This window comes from Salvia miltiorrhiza, chromosome 3 (genome assembly GCF_028751815.1).
Source record: "Salvia miltiorrhiza cultivar Shanhuang (shh) chromosome 3, IMPLAD_Smil_shh, whole genome shotgun sequence".
NCBI classification, from domain to species: domain Eukaryota; kingdom Viridiplantae; phylum Streptophyta; class Magnoliopsida; order Lamiales; family Lamiaceae; genus Salvia; species Salvia miltiorrhiza.
Window position 1 is genome coordinate 53643468 of NC_080389.1, and position 17532 is coordinate 53660999.

The 17532-nt window shown below is 37.1% G+C and overlaps 2 protein-coding genes and 2 long non-coding RNA genes across 6 annotated transcripts; 2 read left to right on the forward strand and 2 right to left on the reverse strand.

Annotated features, from left to right (window-relative positions):
* Positions 1-1842: 1842 nt before the first annotated feature.
* LOC131014393 (uncharacterized) lies at positions 1843-2565 on the reverse strand. Its single transcript, XR_009098190.1, has 2 exons — positions 2427-2565; positions 1843-2344 (listed from the first exon to the last, which is right to left on the reverse strand). It is a non-coding gene; the product is annotated as an uncharacterized LOC131014393 (long non-coding RNA).
* LOC131014392 (inactive protein RESTRICTED TEV MOVEMENT 2) lies at positions 2137-3574 on the forward strand. Its single transcript, XM_057942353.1, has 2 exons — positions 2137-2347; positions 2441-3574. Exons 1-2 carry the CDS (start codon positions 2200-2202, stop codon positions 3403-3405), a joined length of 1113 nt encoding a protein of 370 aa, XP_057798336.1. The 5' UTR covers positions 2137-2199; the 3' UTR covers positions 3406-3574.
* A 297-nt stretch (positions 3575-3871) lies between these two features.
* On the reverse strand, positions 3872-9573 carry LOC131014391 (protein RBL). Of its 3 annotated transcripts, XM_057942351.1 has the most exons (6): positions 9277-9508; positions 9043-9141; positions 6851-7938; positions 6516-6777; positions 5876-5983; positions 4135-4275 (listed from the first exon to the last, which is right to left on the reverse strand). In XM_057942351.1, exons 1-5 carry the CDS (start codon positions 9293-9295, stop codon positions 5877-5879), a joined length of 1575 nt encoding a protein of 524 aa, XP_057798334.1. In that variant the 5' UTR covers positions 9296-9508; the 3' UTR covers positions 4135-4275; position 5876. The 3 variants fall into 3 exon arrangements, with proteins under 3 accessions (XP_057798335.1, XP_057798333.1, XP_057798334.1); XM_057942352.1 differs by lacking the exon at positions 5876-5983 and having other exon boundaries at positions 3872-4275; positions 9277-9573; XM_057942350.1 differs by having other exon boundaries at positions 3872-5983; positions 9277-9573.
* A 3651-nt stretch (positions 9574-13224) lies between these two features.
* Positions 13225-15934, forward strand: LOC131014394 (uncharacterized). Its single transcript, XR_009098191.1, has 3 exons — positions 13225-13396; positions 15034-15112; positions 15709-15934. It is a non-coding gene; the product is annotated as an uncharacterized LOC131014394 (long non-coding RNA).
* Positions 15935-17532: the final 1598 nt, after the last annotated feature.

A 17532-nucleotide genomic window follows, 5' to 3' on the forward strand; every position in this document is an offset into this window, starting at 1 on the left:
GGATGAGTGCGGATGCGGATGAGCTTTTTGTTATTTGCAAAGAATGCTGGTTTTTAACGGGTGTGTTTTCTTTGATTGTAAGTTTATCATTGAAAAAGACAGAAAAATGATTTTTTTTTTATCATATTTTAGTGGTTCCCACACTTAGAAAAAGAAAGAAAGAGAGAGAATAAATAATATAAATAGATGAGTTAAATTGTACTTTTTTCGTCCACTAATTCATGACTTAGGGGAGAAAATACGGGTTTTAAGAAAAAGTATATTGCTTTTTAATTGAGTAGAGAAAGGGAGAGTGTATTGTTGATTAGTTGAGTAGAGAAAGGGACTCACAAAGTATATTGTTTATTAGTTGAGTGGAGAAAAAGTATATTGTTTATTAGTTACTAAAAATGGATAGGACATGAATTGGTAGACGAATCAAAAAAAAAAGTAGGACATGAATTGGTGGACAGAAGAAGTAATAAAATAGATCTCAACAACATAAAAATAACCTTTTATAGTTGTATGTGTGTTAAATTTTATGATCAATATCTTAAAATACTATATTTTTATCAAGTATCATTACGAGCTAGATAAAATATTCATCAAAATATTTAAATGTTTTTTATTTCAGGTTTCTACTAAGCAAGAAAAAGATTTTCTATAACTTTCATATTTTAATTTAAATAGTATGCTCGTGCGATGTACGGATCACGATATTTTATTATTTTTAAAATTTTAAATTATGTAAAAATGTCAAAATATCATCATTTATGAATTAGATGAATTAATAATGAAAAAAAATATTTTTTGATTGATTTGAAATAGAGTATATAACAATATTACCAACTCAAAGAGCATAATATCAAATTTAATGAGCATCGTATAATAATAATAATAATTTTCTAAATTATAAAGAAATAAATTTAATTTAATCTCATTTTAAGCAAATTACTAATGATTAAATAAATCCTATATAATATTTTAAATTCTAACTTTTCAGACATCTTACTAATTTTTCATCAACAAATGTATATTAAAATTAATTACAAATTTTAAACCCCAAACTATTTCCACACTATTTTTTTTGTCTGACAATAGTGTTGATTAAATATCAAATTTTGAATATAATTTGTATATTTACATATAATTGCCCCGCTTTTTTTTTTTTATATTGAATACTCAATTTTGGTTGAAAATGCTTACTGAATTTGCAATCTTTATCTGCCTAATTTATTTGATTTAAAGCTCCGAACAGAAAAGTCAATCCGAGTCACAGTTTATATCCAGTGTTGACTTGGATTAAGTACTAATATGAACAATCAATTAATGTTGAATTCCAACATTACCTAGTCACCACATGGAAGTCAGCCTCATGAAATCCTCTATTCCACAATTTACGACATACTACCGTGTCTTATTTTTAATTTCTTGTATTTTATAAATTTTTTTCTTTAATTTTAATTTATTATGTTTTACTCTCTTCGTCCCTCAAACATCTTCTTCTCTTTTCATTTTGGTCCGTTCCCAAAACATCTTCCTAACCTACTTTTGGAAATAATTACAGTCACTATTATTCTTACAATCTCTTTTCATTTTGATCCGTTCCCAAAACATCTTCCTAACATACTTTTGGAAATAATTACAGTCACTATTATTCTTACAATCTTCACTTTTTATGAGACTCATTCTCCACTCATGAAATACACAACTAACTGTTATTAAAATCCGTGTCACCCTCCCTTAGAAGATGTTTGGAGGACGGAGGGAGTAATATAATTTTAAGGATAAAGAAAAATATGATAAGCGTATTTGACATGATGACTCATAACAATTCTAAGTGATAAAGAAAAAGGAAAAGAATAAAAATCCAAATGCATTTTGATACCATTTCAACGTAGGAAAATTCTTACTTGGCATACAAGGCCAAGTAATATGACCAGTTTTCATCCTTTGAAAAGTAATCACTTTTCGAGTTAAGTTATATCTTCAGGAAAGAAAAGAGATTCCTTGTACATTGCATCTTCACCAATCCAAATCCCAACAATGCAAACTGTACAAGCAACCCTAATGCCAACCAATAGTTTTTCATTCATACCAAGAAACTACACCCACAAAACCCATATATATAAATCCATGCACGCCACTCACACACACAACACACACATTGCTGTTATATAACAGATTTACCACATTGAGAAAAAACTAGTTGCAGAGCAAATGGTGATGAGGTCGAGAGGCGGCGGCGGTGCCGGTTCTAGACGGACAACAAGATCAGGGGTCGTCCGATCAGTCTACGAAGATTTCAAGCCGGTATCTGAATGGCAGCAAGATGATGAATCCCACATTCTCAATATTTATCTTCCTGGTGCGTAAGCAAATCAAGTTGTCATCATATACAGCTAAACACTATATTGGCTAAAATAGGAAAAAGCTCAAGAATTCACCTTTTCTTTTGCAGGTTTCATGAAGGAGCAGATCAAGGTTAGCATGGAAGGCCGGAACACCATCAGGGTTCGCGGGGAACGCCTTGTAGCTGGCAACAAATGGAGTCGCTTCCTGGAGGACTTTCAAGTTCCAGAAAATGGTGAAATGAATTCGGCTCGTGCCAAGTTCCGTGGAGGGATACTTAGCATTACAGTCCCGAGAGAGAAAGTTGGCAAAGAAGATGCTCTTCCTACAGAAACCAGAGGAGTTGATGATATCCGAAAGCAACCCACCCCACAAAAGTTATCAGGTGATCCAGAGATGAAACGTGGCCAGGATGGCAATCAAAAGCAACCCATCCCTCAACACGAAGCTTCTCCAGCAGTTGGTACTAGCCAATCTGCGGAAGAGAAAAGGTTAGAACCTCTCAAGGCATCTGCTGAACATAACCACAGACATGATCTGGAACTGACAAGTACCAGAAACGTAGTTTCCCAAGATATTGAGAAAAAGGAAAGCAGTGACAAGTCATTACTCGACCCAAAAAATGCACATGACAGAGATGGTGATCAGAAAGGCAGGAGCTTTACCCCAATGAGAATTACTGGAAATGTAATCACCCAGAATGATGTAAGAATTGAAAGCAGTGAAACTAAAGAAAAGCACGTTGCATCAGAGAAACCAGATGACAAAACAAAAGAGAAAGTACACAAGGAAGGTAAGGAGGCCATGCGAAGTTCTGAATTACCTGAGGCCGAGACAGCCAAGACAATGAAAATGGAGAACAACGGAGCCACAGGCATGCCTGCAAAGCACGCAGACAACAAAGAACTATATAGAGCTTCAAAAAAGACGAAACACAAGAAGGAGATGAAAGGGCTCACTGAGCTCAATGAAGAAAGGCAATTGCTGGTGAATATGGGGGCGGCTATGCTTGTTATCGTGGGACTCGCCGCGTATGTCACCTACAACTTTTTATCTGCAAAAGATAACAACTAGATTCTGTATGATTCAATTTGTATATAAATCAAGAATATGAGGAGCTTGAAAGATAACGGGCACATTGTTTTACATTCCCCAGCTCCCGTTAGCTATTCTAAAGCTGCCTAACCAATATAGCAAATGAAAAGTGGTAAAAGAATAAGTGATTTTCCTCATTCAGGACATACGTTAATGAATTTAGATGTATGCTCTTTACACAGACAAAACCGTATCAGAAGGAAATCATTAACTTACCCTATTAATGCACATGAAATTCCATGGTGCAAGAACAACCAGAGAGACTGAAAATTGAATACGCAAACGCCTTTGATAAAAAGGTTTTGACAAGACATGGAATAAACCTGACAATTAAATAAATGCCTCGATCTCCAAGCATACTCTACCATTAATGCAGACAGTAAGAAATATAAACGGCAATAATCATTAAAATCAACAAAGAGGTCCTTTCCGCACTAAATCCTCATTGAAAAACCATGAATATTGATAAATCAGAAGGTAAATACAACAAACACTGTCATGGTCCATATGCCTATCCATCACTACACTCCCTAAACACACTGTTCACTCCACAGATACATACATCTAATTCCACAATATATCTTGTTCTGGATCGTGTAAATACTTGGAAAAACTATCTAAACACCCTCTCCAGTTTTGATGGCACAAGGGTTCATACGATACAGCTCCTCATTTAAACCAATCCTATATAAACGCTATTGCCCTAAATTCTTGTCAATAGTGCGATCATCACTTGTGAAAATTGTTGCGCGCTAATGAAATCTGAGATTCCTTCCAACAGCCGCTGGTTTGTCATCAATTAATTTTCCTCCATGTATGTTTGTCGGGGCAGTCTCTTTATGCATAACCCTGTTGATGTCAAGAGTATCCCATAAGAAAGTAGACAGACATAACACCATAATAGAGGGACTAGATAACAAGGATAATAAAGGTTTGCATTCACAATTATTTTCTTCTGCTAATATTACTAAAAACTAGACAATGGGATCAAAAGGACCTCGAACCCAATCACAAAATGCTTAGTCACATCATCACAGAAATATATTACCTCCTTCCCTAGATGAGGAGAAATATAAAAGAAGTAAGAAGGATTAGGCTTATGCCTTAGTTTTCCTTATTGGCTGGAAAATGTCAACATTTTCACAATAATTTGCTTCTGTATCATTCTTTTGTCATCCACCAACATGCTTATCCATGCTCTGTTACCAGCGCAGGACAAAGAATAAACTAACAAGTATTGTTCAAACTGCACAAAAACAGATAAGCACCAGTAGTTTAATTTCTCAATACAAACACCTTCCACATTCAACTGTCGTTAAATGAATAGGCAGATTACTAATATTAATAACTCAAGTAGAAAACTAGATGCTCGATTGAACTCACAATGAACACACAGAAGATTATGGAATCTAAGCATCATCAATTTGAAATTTAAGATTCCTCAATACATTAGAGCTTAGCGATAACATACTTCTAACAAAGGATATGCTGGTTAACTAAAATACCAGACCGAACACATATGACAAGTGTAGATTCTCTAGTAACAAGATAACAAGGACGCTAATAGCTGACCTAAATACATCATGGAGTACACACTCTGTAAGCTACATTTTTTGTTTATTTGCATAATTTTTTTAAGACTAATTAAAGGAACTTACAACATTCAATGTCCTAGTACTTACTATTCCTAGAAAAATCAGCCCATTATTTGTTATTACAGCCAGCCCATGAGCAATCAACACTAAACCACCATAACTAATCTGCAGTAGATTCTAAACCTTCACTTTATCGTTCACCAATACTGATACAAATTCAACTTTTTCAGAGAAACGAGGAAGGAAATTAAACATTAAGATTAACAGACCTGCAGATGGTGAACAAAGTAGAGACTTTTTAGTACTAAGGTCCCTCCAGCAATAATGAATGTAAATATTTTGTATTCACAGTCCCCACCCCTTTGTACTAAATGGAGTCAGCCTCTTACAGGTAAACAAGAAAAATGAGAAATTGTGGAAATAAATTAATAGTGTTATTAACAAATTCCAACCAAAGGCAGACGAAAATGAAACAGAAAATCAAAAGTATGATAACTCAGTGCAGTGGAACCTACAAAGCCTATCTGAAAACCACAAGAAGAATTGCCTTTCTACCATAGAACTTCCTTTGAACTTCAGAATAGAAAGATAAAAGAAATTGCAGGAGATAGAATTAATATTGGAGCAAATTGGGTATATATTCTGATGACGATAGCTTCAAATATACGCATTAATGTTGTTTCTCATAGCCGCGATTTAAGTAGCATCCCGCCTTATGTGAAGGCAGAAGACAATAAGTGAAGGTATGATGCCGGTCAAGATTTTTAATCTTGATGTCAAAATTAACATCCTTCACAAATACTAAGGCTAGAAACCTCAAACTACAAGACATCTTACAGCTCCAAGCAAATTACATTATGGTTTCGACTTTGATGGTGGCTTCTTAATATTTTCTGTTTCAAAATCCATAAACTTCTCTGAAGGCATCCTCTTTCTTTTTAAGCGCATTCCTCCTGTGTCTTCTGCAAAATAATTGCAATCCCTTGAATGGAAGTGGGGAAGAATAATATCATAACTGCTTAGATATATATGTTACATGACATAAATGAAAAGGTATCGATACTCTGTTAAGCAGTCAGCAGTCTGCAACGATAACACAATAAAGCAACCGAAGACAACCTTTAAATTTGTACTCAAACCATTTTTACGGAATTCCACACTCTTCTGTAATCTAATTGAATTCTCAATTTTTAAAGAGTAATTCAAAACTTAACAATCCAAATATAAATAAAAGTAATCTTAACAAGCAACATGGGGCCACAAAGGGTTTTCCATAACTCCAAAAGGTTACTGGGACAAGAACATATTCCTCAGGCCTCTTCTGCTTGATGTTGATACAGTTGTAATAATAGTATATATAAACATAGTCCATCATTATCAATGCATCCATTACAAAAGTATTAACATTTGAAATAAAAACTGAAACATTTATAATGATCTCGATGACAGAACAAATCAAATTTAACTGAATTTACACAGAACCCAAAATCTTACCTTCAAGAGGACTGGATTCATGATTTGTTAGATGACCATTTTGCCCTGCCTCCTCGGAAAGAGGAGATTCAGTCTCACTGATTTCCCCCTCCTTTGAAGTATTTACAACAAGCCCATCTTCCATCTCAGGAACATCAAGGCATGGATCAGGGGGTAAGAAGCGTATTTCTTCCTGGGACATGTCTGAATCACTGAAGGCAGAATCTCCATCAACGTTCAAAATATCAATGTCTTCATCTTCATTGATATCTAAATCTTTCACCTGAAAACATATTAACATCTCAGTTAGAAAACAAACAAAAGAAAAAGGAAATGGAAACCAAAGCACTACTCACTTTTTCTGTTTCAGGCACCAAGTCAAACTCATCTTCTCGTTCCACATACTCTTCATTTTCCTCAAGCTCTTTAAAATCAGGGGCAAATGCACTCCAGTTCTCAGTATAATCCTTTGCCCAGATATAAACCAAGCCAGTCAAGGAGACAGAAACAACTACAGGTTTAACAGGATGCCATGTCAAATCTATTAATGCTTCTTTTGGGCCCTCAAGAATTTTTACAAGATGCCCAGCCCTGTCCCATATATAGATCTTATGCTCTCCTTTGCTAGCAGAACCTCCAACAACCCACTCCCCATCACCACTAAAGCAAGGTGCTTTCCAGTGCACTCTGGTTATCGAATCCTGAAACTCTCGGAAAAGAGCCAGAGACCTTGATCCTGCAGATTTTAACTTTTCATCTTCATCTTGCTCAGCAAATTCATGGTTTGCTTTATCAAGCGCTGCAAGCCCACCTTTGAGTGGCAAAAGGTTTTCATAGATTCTGATGGTTCTATCATTTGAGTTTGTCAGAAGATATTGTCCACTTCTGCTAAATACAATATTCTTAATGACAGCACTCCCTGGGACAGAAACTATACCACGTATTTCAATGCTTATACTATCAATTATTAGTATCTCTCCTTTGGAATTTCCTACATATACCAAATCTCCATACTTGTTGAAGCACGCAGCAGTAGGTGTAAAGGGAGCAGATCCATCTGAAAATTTATTACGTAATGGAGGGGTAGCACCATTTCCTATATCAGACAATGACACAGGAAGCACAATTGTGGTTTCTGTGAGCAAGTCGACGATCATGGGGGCTGATGACAGAGGACAAGCTAAGCAAATTGACGGAGTAGATGAACCAGGATGCAGACGAGCTTGCAAAGGTGTTTGTTGTAGGACAGTTCGAGCTATTCTCTCTCCTTTGACAACGTCCCAAAGAGTCAATGTCTTATCTGCAGCTGCCACCAGTATGCGGTGGCCATACTTGGACCAACAGACACTTGTTATTGCGGCAACACAGTCCTTATCTTTGAATTCTTTAGCAATGCCTCTGGTTTCAAAATCCCATATGATACAACTTCCATCAGAACACCCAGCTAGCCAGAAAAAATTGCATATAGCAAAGTTAGAATGGTCCTAGCTTGCAATTGAGCACATAGGATTACAGATAGATAAGAGAGAGGGCAAAAAGAACAAGAAAAACCAGAATGGCCAGCTATTGCTGACTTAATTAGGCAAAACAGTTAGAAGTTTCGAGTTTAATGAAGAGAAGTTTTATCAATGACAAAGTACAATAAGTAAGTCTACCATTTTTCCCTATCTCACATGGATCAGAAAGAGCAACCAGCAACCGAATCAATGCATGTCTTGCATCGCAGGAAACAAGCTATGAATTTTTCTTCGCATCTTAATCTTCAAGAACTGAAGATTAGGGTACTTTCCATGTTATATAGGAATAGTAAAGGTCTTCCATTCAAATTTATAGCAATTATCGCCAGCAATCCACAAGTTATTGCACAATCCTAAGGAAGACAAAGTATCTGATGAACACATTCGTTGTGATTTGGATATTTCCACCTTTTCATGGCACAACCATCAACTTCCTATGATTCTACAGCCAAAATATTTACACTACTCTCTATCAAAATCTCCATTTTCAGCTCCAAGTATCTTTCACAGAAGGGTGGCAATAAGTCATATCCTTTATTATGAAGGAATTAAACTAATCTTATGGCACATTACATGGGGAAACCTTGGCGCATTTAATCGGAGAACCTAAGAAAAGACGTTACATTTGGAAGAAGAAATCACATTAGATTTCAAACCATGACAAAGAGAAACATCAAGACCGGAATAGCCAGTGTCAAAAGCATACAAATTATACGCATATGCTAAAATCAAGTCAAAGAGCTCGACTTTCCAAACAGAAAGGATGAGAAAACAATTGCTTTAATGAATCAAGACAAAATCCTACTCTGGAGATACCGGGAACTTCAAGTACGGACTCGAACCAAGTTTAGAGGCTTATGAAGCATAGTTTCTCCACTCATGCACCATAAGAACATAATGCAAGTAAATTAACGGGCTGTTCAGCCACCTTACTTAGCTAGTAGGTACATTGTAGATAGTAAACAAAACAACAAGAAGAAGAACAAAACAGAATTGGAATTGAGATATAGAAAATCACAGCAAAGCTATACCAGCAAGAAGGTTTCCACGGCGATTAAAGGCGATACATTTCATAACTCCATGCTCCAGATACTCCTCTATCACTTCTGGAAAATCACCCTGTAGCGGGTCTGCATGCAACCCGAAAACAACGTTTACAAAGTGAGTCGAGGAGAAAACAGCAAAACGAAGAAAAGGGGCACGACGACCGCCAAAGAAAGAACAGAGAGAGAAGATACATTAAATTGAAAAAGAAAGCCGATTACCAATAATGGGGGCGTTCATGGTTCACCAAAAGTTTCAAATTTGCTCCAGAGTTAAAACAATTTACAAATTTCTGAGTGCGTCAACACTGACCCATTGCAAAAAATAATCAGTCGGAGCCGAATTGACGAGAGTGAGCGGCAAAAGGGGTGGAGAGTTGAAATCAGATTTTGGGTCAATTTAGGAATTCTGACGTCTGCCGTGAGATTTAGGGGTTTTAGATTTGTGCTACTAAAAATTTGGAGGAACTAAATACCACCTCAAACTCCAAGTCCCGACCAAGGTCAACATAGTTTTTTCCAAAATTATAAAATCATGAACAAATAATACTAAAAGGTAAATACAAAGAGGAACCGTGGTTGGTGTAAAGATGTGGAAAAAAAAAGAATTTAATGAATATACATATTTTTTATTGAATATAACATCCAACAATTTATTAAAACTTTATAGTTATATAATGATGAAAAATTTGTTCTTATCATAACATAAATACAATTACTATTAAATATTTCTTATGTTCCACTTAAGTTAATCAATAGTGAGTTTGATAATAAAGTGAAAAAGTCACAAAGATCTTTGTTAATTTATTCCATATAAAGAAATTGATCAACTTAATTGGAATATTATATATATATATATATATATATATATATATATATATTGATTAAGTTAATTGATTAAGTATTTTTCTATACAAAATAAACCTTCGAATAGAGATAACTAGTATATTTTATCTGAATAATTATATACTAGTATATGTTTATATTTTTAGCGACATAAATTGAGCAATTACTTTGTTTACATATATTAAGAGGGTGTTTGGCTAAGCTTATAAATTGTTTAAAAGCTTATAATTTCCTTCAAAATGTTTGACAAAATAAGCTCATAACCTATAAGCTGTGAAAATAAGTTATAAGAGCTCATAAGCTCCCAAAAAATAAGTTCTTCTATCCAACTTATTTTCTCATTATCTTATAAGCAACACTCATTTAAACTAAATCAACTATGATTTTTTATTTTCATCATATATCTTATAAGCTCTTGAAACATCTTATAAGCCCCAAGAACTTATAAGCTCTTTAAAATAACTTAGCCAAACACCCTCTAAACAACCTCAAAGAAAGACATGCATATATAATACTTTCTCGTAAAAACATGCAATGTGTGAATGGCATGAGCCTTAAAATGTTAGATAAACGTATTATGAGTGAATTAAAAAAAACACTTTATATAATGTTATATAACTCTGAATTTCCATTCTATGAATATGTGCTTGGTTATGTTGCACGGCGAAAGAATTGCCGGTTGTTAAGATTAATATTGATGAAAAGATGGATCGGTGGGGGGGAATGTTTTGGGATGAAAAGGGGAGCGTTCTGAGCAAATTCCAAACGAAGATGGATTTATGAGGATGATGAATTTTTTGTGGGTTTTAGGATTGTTGAAATTGTTGGCCCAAACCAAGCCCATCCCTGGCAGCCCATTACCATCACTTAGCCCACAATTGGCAGCCCATCTTCCTTGGTTAAATTTGCAGCCCTATCTGCTGCACTCAAAGAGTGAAATTGTGGAACCCTAGCTGTCTCCTTCCTCCTTGTTCCCTCCTCCCTTCTCTCTGCGTTTTCTGTGTGAGAGAGAGAAGCTTTGCCTGTGCCTTCACCATACCTCTTGTCATCTCTGTGGCTTGGGCGAAGTGTGAACAAGCTTAGTGCTTGTGTGTGTCTTATTCGTCCGAACTGAGCTATCTCTGCGTGGGTTAGCCTGAGTGAGGTTGAGGGTGATTTGGCAGTGGAGTTGCCGGAATGTGGTGCTGCCGGAGGAGGACTACTTTGGGTTTGAGAGAGACCGAGATCTGAGCCGAGGAGAGAACCGTTGCTGCGTCGTCTCGCCAGCTGTGGCTGCGTCGTCTCCGACAGCTGCTCCGCGTCGTTTCTGGACAGCCGCTGCTGCTCCGTTTCCGGGCAGCCACTCAGCTACCCATCTCTTCTATTTCCTATTACTTTAGCTCTCTATTACAGCTGCACCTTCTAACTCAGTCTCTTGGTGTTTTCTCTTTGTGTAGGAAACTAAAGAGCACGTCTAGCTCGAACGATCAGTGAGCTAACGTGTGTGTGGTCTTCGCAAGAGTTCCGTGTGCAGCTTAGCTTCGGGAAAGAATTAAAAAATTAGGCTTCGGCGTGCGAGAACGGTGAATTGACGGCGGGGCAAGATATCCACTATAGTGGTATCAGAGCCTCGTTAGTCTTGTTGTCGCACCCTCCGCGCCGTGGCTCTCCTTCATCATTGATCCAGATCGCCGCAGGTATGACGAGGTTTTGATCTTAAGCCTCGCTCTGCTAAATTGGCGAAACCTCCCTGTTGTTTAATTCCTAGAGGCTGCCGACTGGCGCAGCATAGGTTGCAATCTAAATTTCTAGAAAACTGCGAACTGGTGCAGTCTAGGATTGAGACTTTGTTGCTGTTTACCAACTTGCGTTTTTTGTTGTGCTTATGTGAGTAATCTTAAGTGATTATCTTGTGCTAGCACGTGTGTCACAAATCGTGTGTTTTCCCTGTTGAATCTGCTATGTTCCTTGTTGCTTTACTTTCCGCTGCACTTTCAGACTCTAAAGTGGGATAGTATTTGTGTTCGTTCTTTTATTTTAGTTTGTCGAATCTGCATGATTTGTGTGCCCAAAGCTTTGCTAGCTTTGAGAATCCTTAGTTGATTCTTCTCCTGCATCCAAAAGAGTTAGAGTGACCCCCTGCACCGGTGATAAATCGCCGTGTGAACTGGGAAATCCTCCTACTCGAATTTTGGATTGATTCTGTGTGAACTTGCATATCGTGTGTTTGTCTCTCTGTTAAACCAGTGTATTCTTGACTGTTTTACATGGCTTCTGTGAATTTTGGTGTGGCTCCTTTCAATGGAAAAACTTATTTTAGTATCTGGAAGCAGAAAATGAAATGCATTTTAGTCCAACAACATGTGTTTAAGGCTATTGATCATTTATATGCTAAAGATGAAATTGAAGAAAAGAAAGCTGACATGAATGAACTTGCATTGTCATCCATTATTCTCAATTTGTCCGACTCTGTGCTTAGGAAAGTTGGGATGCTTGATTCTGCTAAAGAACTATGGTGTAAATTGGAAGAGTTATATACTGAAACTTCTTTGCCATCAAAAATGTACTTGCTTGAAAAGTTTTTTAGATTCAAACTTGATTTATCTAGAGACATAGATGAGAATCTCGATGTGTTTACTAAACTTGTGCAAGATATCAAGTTAACTGGTGATAAGCATATTGATGATTATACTCCTGTCGTGCTGCTCAACGCTATACCTGATTCATATAGTGATGTCAAGTCTGCTATTAAATATGGCCGTGATAGTATTACTTTGGATACTGTCATTAATTCTTTAAAGAGTAAAGAACTTGATTTAAAGCAAGGGCACGGGGGGAAGCCTGAGGAGAAGGCCATGCATGTTAGGGGTGTAACACCCCGCTTTTTCCGAGCTAAATTTAGAATTTATTTTGAACTTAGAAGTAAGATGATTCACGCCGAATAAATAAAAACGATTTATTTTAATTCCAACAAAAATGATTTTCTTTCGTTTTGAAAATTTGAGTTATTTAATTTCATTGAGTTATTTAAATTCATATGCATTTCATATAGTTTTATTTACATAAGCCATTTATATACCGAACCTTGAAAGATTTTTACAGTCCCGATAATTCAACCTTGAAGAATTATTACAGTTTTCATAGTACAACCCGGAAGACTTTTTATTTTATTTTATTTTATTTCATCCACCTACTCCCACACCCACTACTCTTCACAATCTATGCCTCTTTAATTTTTATATCAAAACACTTTCGGCAAAAGTTGCATACTCCACCTTTCCACCTCCTTTCCACCTCCATGACAGCCATGCCTCAACCTTCCTTTGCACCCAACTTCAGATTTGGCAGCTTATAATATACGTAAGGTACTTCAGCCAAATTCTTATATTCTCCATTCATAATTCCCACAACTCATTCTGCCGAGGAGGAGCTCATGTTTTTTTTTTTAAAACAGTCAAGCAGTTTCATAGCTTCAACATCAAAGCAAATTCATGTCTTTGAACAGAACATCCCCAAGGTTTCATCTTCTTCTTCTTTAAACTACATGACTTGTTTTTACAATATTGAATGAGACACGTCCATTACTTTCACACACAAATCACAGCCATACATACTCATATATGTGTTTAAGCAAACATATCAAATGTTTTACAATGATGAAAATCGAAAATGAATAAAAAGAAGAATAAAAATAGAGTCTTGAAGCTTTGTCTTGCTTTAATTTCGAACCTTAATGTGGTTGTTGGCTGTATGAGTCGAGAGGAGGGATGCGATCGGCGGCGGTGGTTCTCCTACTGCTGTCGGCCGGAAGTTTCAGAGAGGGAGAGATGGGCTGGGTACAGCTGAGGGTGTCGGCGATGGTGGCTTGGCTGCTGTCGCCGGACTGATTTGAGAGAGAGCTGAGGGAGGTCGGCGGCGGCTCTTTCCTGTGGAGGGAGCGGCGCTGCCGCTGTGTGCAGGTGGTTGAACCAAGCGAGAGGTTTGAAGAGAGTCGAGGGAGATAGAGGGCGCCGGTGGCAGCCCGCCTCATCTGCTGCTGCTGTCGGTGGTGGCGTGGTGGCCGCGACGCCGATGGATGGCGGCGGTTTTCGCTGCTGCTCACCGGAATAGAAGGGGGTAGCATCTGGTCTGGGCTGGGGATTTGTTGAGGTCAGGACGGTGGCGGCCTGGGAGTCACCGGTCGGCGGCAGCTTTTGTTGTTGCGTCGCCGGAGTCGGGGAAGAGAGCGGCTTCCGCTGCTCGTTGGCGGAAGTTAGAGAGAGAGGAGGCCGCTGCACGGCGGCTCTGCCCGCTGATGTCGGGCGGTGACTGTGACGGCGGTTGCTGCCGCCGAGAGAGAGGGAGAAGAGGAGGGGCGTCGGGAGAGGCAGAGAGCGAGAGAGAGTGAGCGCCGCTGAGAGAGATTAGTGAGTGTGTGCGTGTGTTAGGTGGAGAAGAAGGGAGGGAGTTTTGGGCTAGGCTAGGTTTGGGCTTGGGAGTGTTGGGCCTAGGTTTGGGCTTGGGAGTGTTGGGCTTAGGTTTGGGTTGAATCAGTTGGGCTTTTGTTTTAATCTCTTTGGGCCGATTTTTAATTTTATTTAGCTGGGCCCGATTTATTTTATTCAGTCTGGGCCATTCATATTTTATTGAATTGAGCCTCATCTTTTAAATTATATGGGCTATTATTTATTTAAGCATGAGCTCTATTTCATCTATTTAAATGGCTTCCCTATTTTATTTAATTAGACTATTAATTAGTTTGATTAATTGTTTTTAAAGACTTTGGATTGCCTTCAATTAATTAAATTGGGCTTTCTTATTTTTAATTAATTGAACTATTATTAGTTTGATTAATTTAAAGGATAATTTTTATAATAATATTAAATTATTATTAAGTGCATATTTTAAGTAATTACTTATCATATGCTAAGCATGACATGACATTTCATTTGCATCATGAAATAAAAAGTATTTATGATTTAATTGGTTTTATTTATAATTCCAATTATTAAAGAAAGATGAGTAAGAATATTGTTGGTGTTCTTAACTCAAGAGAAATGTTTTAAATTATTTACTCATTAAAAACCCGGCTAAGTGAATCATAGAATGTTAAGCACTACACCATGACTTAAGATTAGATTCAAGGAGACCTATTAAGAATAGAATTTCTTGTAGGCTTTGTGGACCAAGGGGATTAGCACTACTTTCCCAAGACAGGTTATGTGATTATGATCTTCAGGCTTTGCCTATCCAGGTGGGCATTACTTTTACTATACGTATATAGAGATCCCCTGCGTGTCGTAGGCCTCTTATACGAATATATGCATGAGATGATTTTAACTGTTAATTTCAGTTTATTATTATGCCCAAATGATAAATGACTTTTATGAAATGAAAATGAAATGTTCATGAAATGAAATGAAATGTTTATGAAATGATTGACTGCCAAAAATGTTTATGTTTTTATATGTATCCTATCTGTGTTGGTTCGCCAACTTTAAAGGAAATCCAATTGGGATCCTATGCTAGACAAAGGTCGCTAGCTAGGGTTAACGTGTACACTTATGGAGACCGCGAGTCGCTTGCGACCGGTCTTGGCGTCCGTGGTAAGGAGGCCTCCTTCCCGGCGCGTGATAGAAAGGAACATATATGGATCATATGAAGGAAAATGATCGGCCGATCGACTTTATGAAAATGAAAGAAATATTTTAGTAAGCACAGGTCATTTAAGAAAACCCCTGTGTGTTACTGTTATGGCAGTTCAATTTATATATGTATGCATGTTGTATTTTCGGCTATGCCCACTGAGTATTTTTATACTCAGCCCTGCATGTATTTCTAAATGTGCAGGTTGAGCAGTTGATGGAATGGAATGATGTTGAGCGGGTGTTCCTTTGACATTTCAAGAAATGTAACCTTGAGTATACATCTTCATATGTATATCTCACACGTTTTCCGCTGCAAAACACTTTGATTAGGATAACTTTATGTTATGAAATTGTGACACGTGTTATTGGGTAACCCACCTTAATCAATTCTCATTTATGTGTATGTTTTATAAGTATCCAAATAATCATATATGATCCTAGCATTTTATCTATGAGTGACATTTCCATATACTTTAATGTTAAGTAATTGTCCATTTCCATTTCTTATTGTTCACCCAAGTCATAACTCCTGTTAACCCGTCATTGGGATAGTGGGCTGTGACAGAGTGGTATCAGAGCGGTTCGTTCGCTCTGGCCCTAGAAACCTTATTCTAAAGAGTCGAGTTTAGTTTGATTCTTTATACTTACATGGGTTCATATGGCACCGCTCAACACTCCATTGCATCGTGCTCAATCAAGGAAAGAAGGTAACTGCAGTTTCAATGTTTTAAAGATGTTAATGTTCTAAAATGCTTCATGAATATGTTTATGTGAAGAGCAGGTTATGATGAAATGTTGAATGTTTTGCCTTTCATGGCATATTTTCGTAATCTATGATGTTATGATCAGACGAATGAAAAAAAAAATTGACATATGTTTTCCCGGAGAACATAGATTGCTATAAGTAGCATGATCACAATTTTAAAAGAACATAGACTACTAGATTAGTAGGATATCTCTACAATCTAGATTCTTAAGGTGATGATGTAGAAGAATGAAAGAGAACTTAGAGCATTTCAGCTCCCTCAAGAAAACAATGATTCTTTTGAACTACAAAGAGGATTGAAAAGATATGTACGAGGTAAAGGAAAAGCACAGAATGACGATACGCGACGAATTCAAGGTAAACGTTGCATCAAAGGTTGAACCATAGTCTCTACGTTCAAATGTTCAAGTGCGACGGAATATCAAATCGACTTTTGCTACAGGACAGATTTTAAGAATAGTGTGTTTTGCCTGTGTACGTATGTCTGTGTGTATATGTCTTAAGAGAGGTTTGGGGTTTGAGATCAATAGGATAGAGAACCTTAAGATAAGTTTAGTTGTCATAATGAACTTATGTTTTGTTATGTATAGTATGTTCATGGCCCTTCAAGTTCGGGACGATGTTTCTCGTGTGACTGGGAGGTGATGATGTTGGACCTGGCCAGTCCACATGATCCAAATCTCAGTAGACGTCTTTTGGGTTGAAAACCCATGTGTTTCAACTTTCGGTTGAAAAGCCAGATGGGTTCATACTCGAGGTCATTTTGTTCGACCTAGTAGTTAATCATTTCATACCCTCTGGTCATTCTTTTGATTCTCTTGAACAATTTCTACAACACCTTGTTTTGATGTTATGTTGAGTTTGAGCTTTGCAACTCGTGAGTTGTCATAATAGATCCCCTTGTTTGATATGACCAAGAAATGTTAGTCTACCGATGTAGTATACTACCCAAACTATGACTTCATATAATTGTGTCTCATTGTGATTGGTTGAGATTAGTTTTTGTCCTATAAATGATATCGACCACTCATTATGATAGAAATTCAGAGTCCAAGCTAAGACCGTAATATAGTGTTCGAGTACGAGGACTTAAGTTAATTGGTCTATGATAGTTTTAAGATAAATTCATAGGAAAGTGTTATTCATGTGATAGGTAACAAGAAATGGGTTGATGACTATTTTAGTCTTTAAAAAAAAAATACCCCGTAGATGAGCCCTAGGAATGAGGTAGGAGCAAAATGAACCGCCGCAAAAGGACGA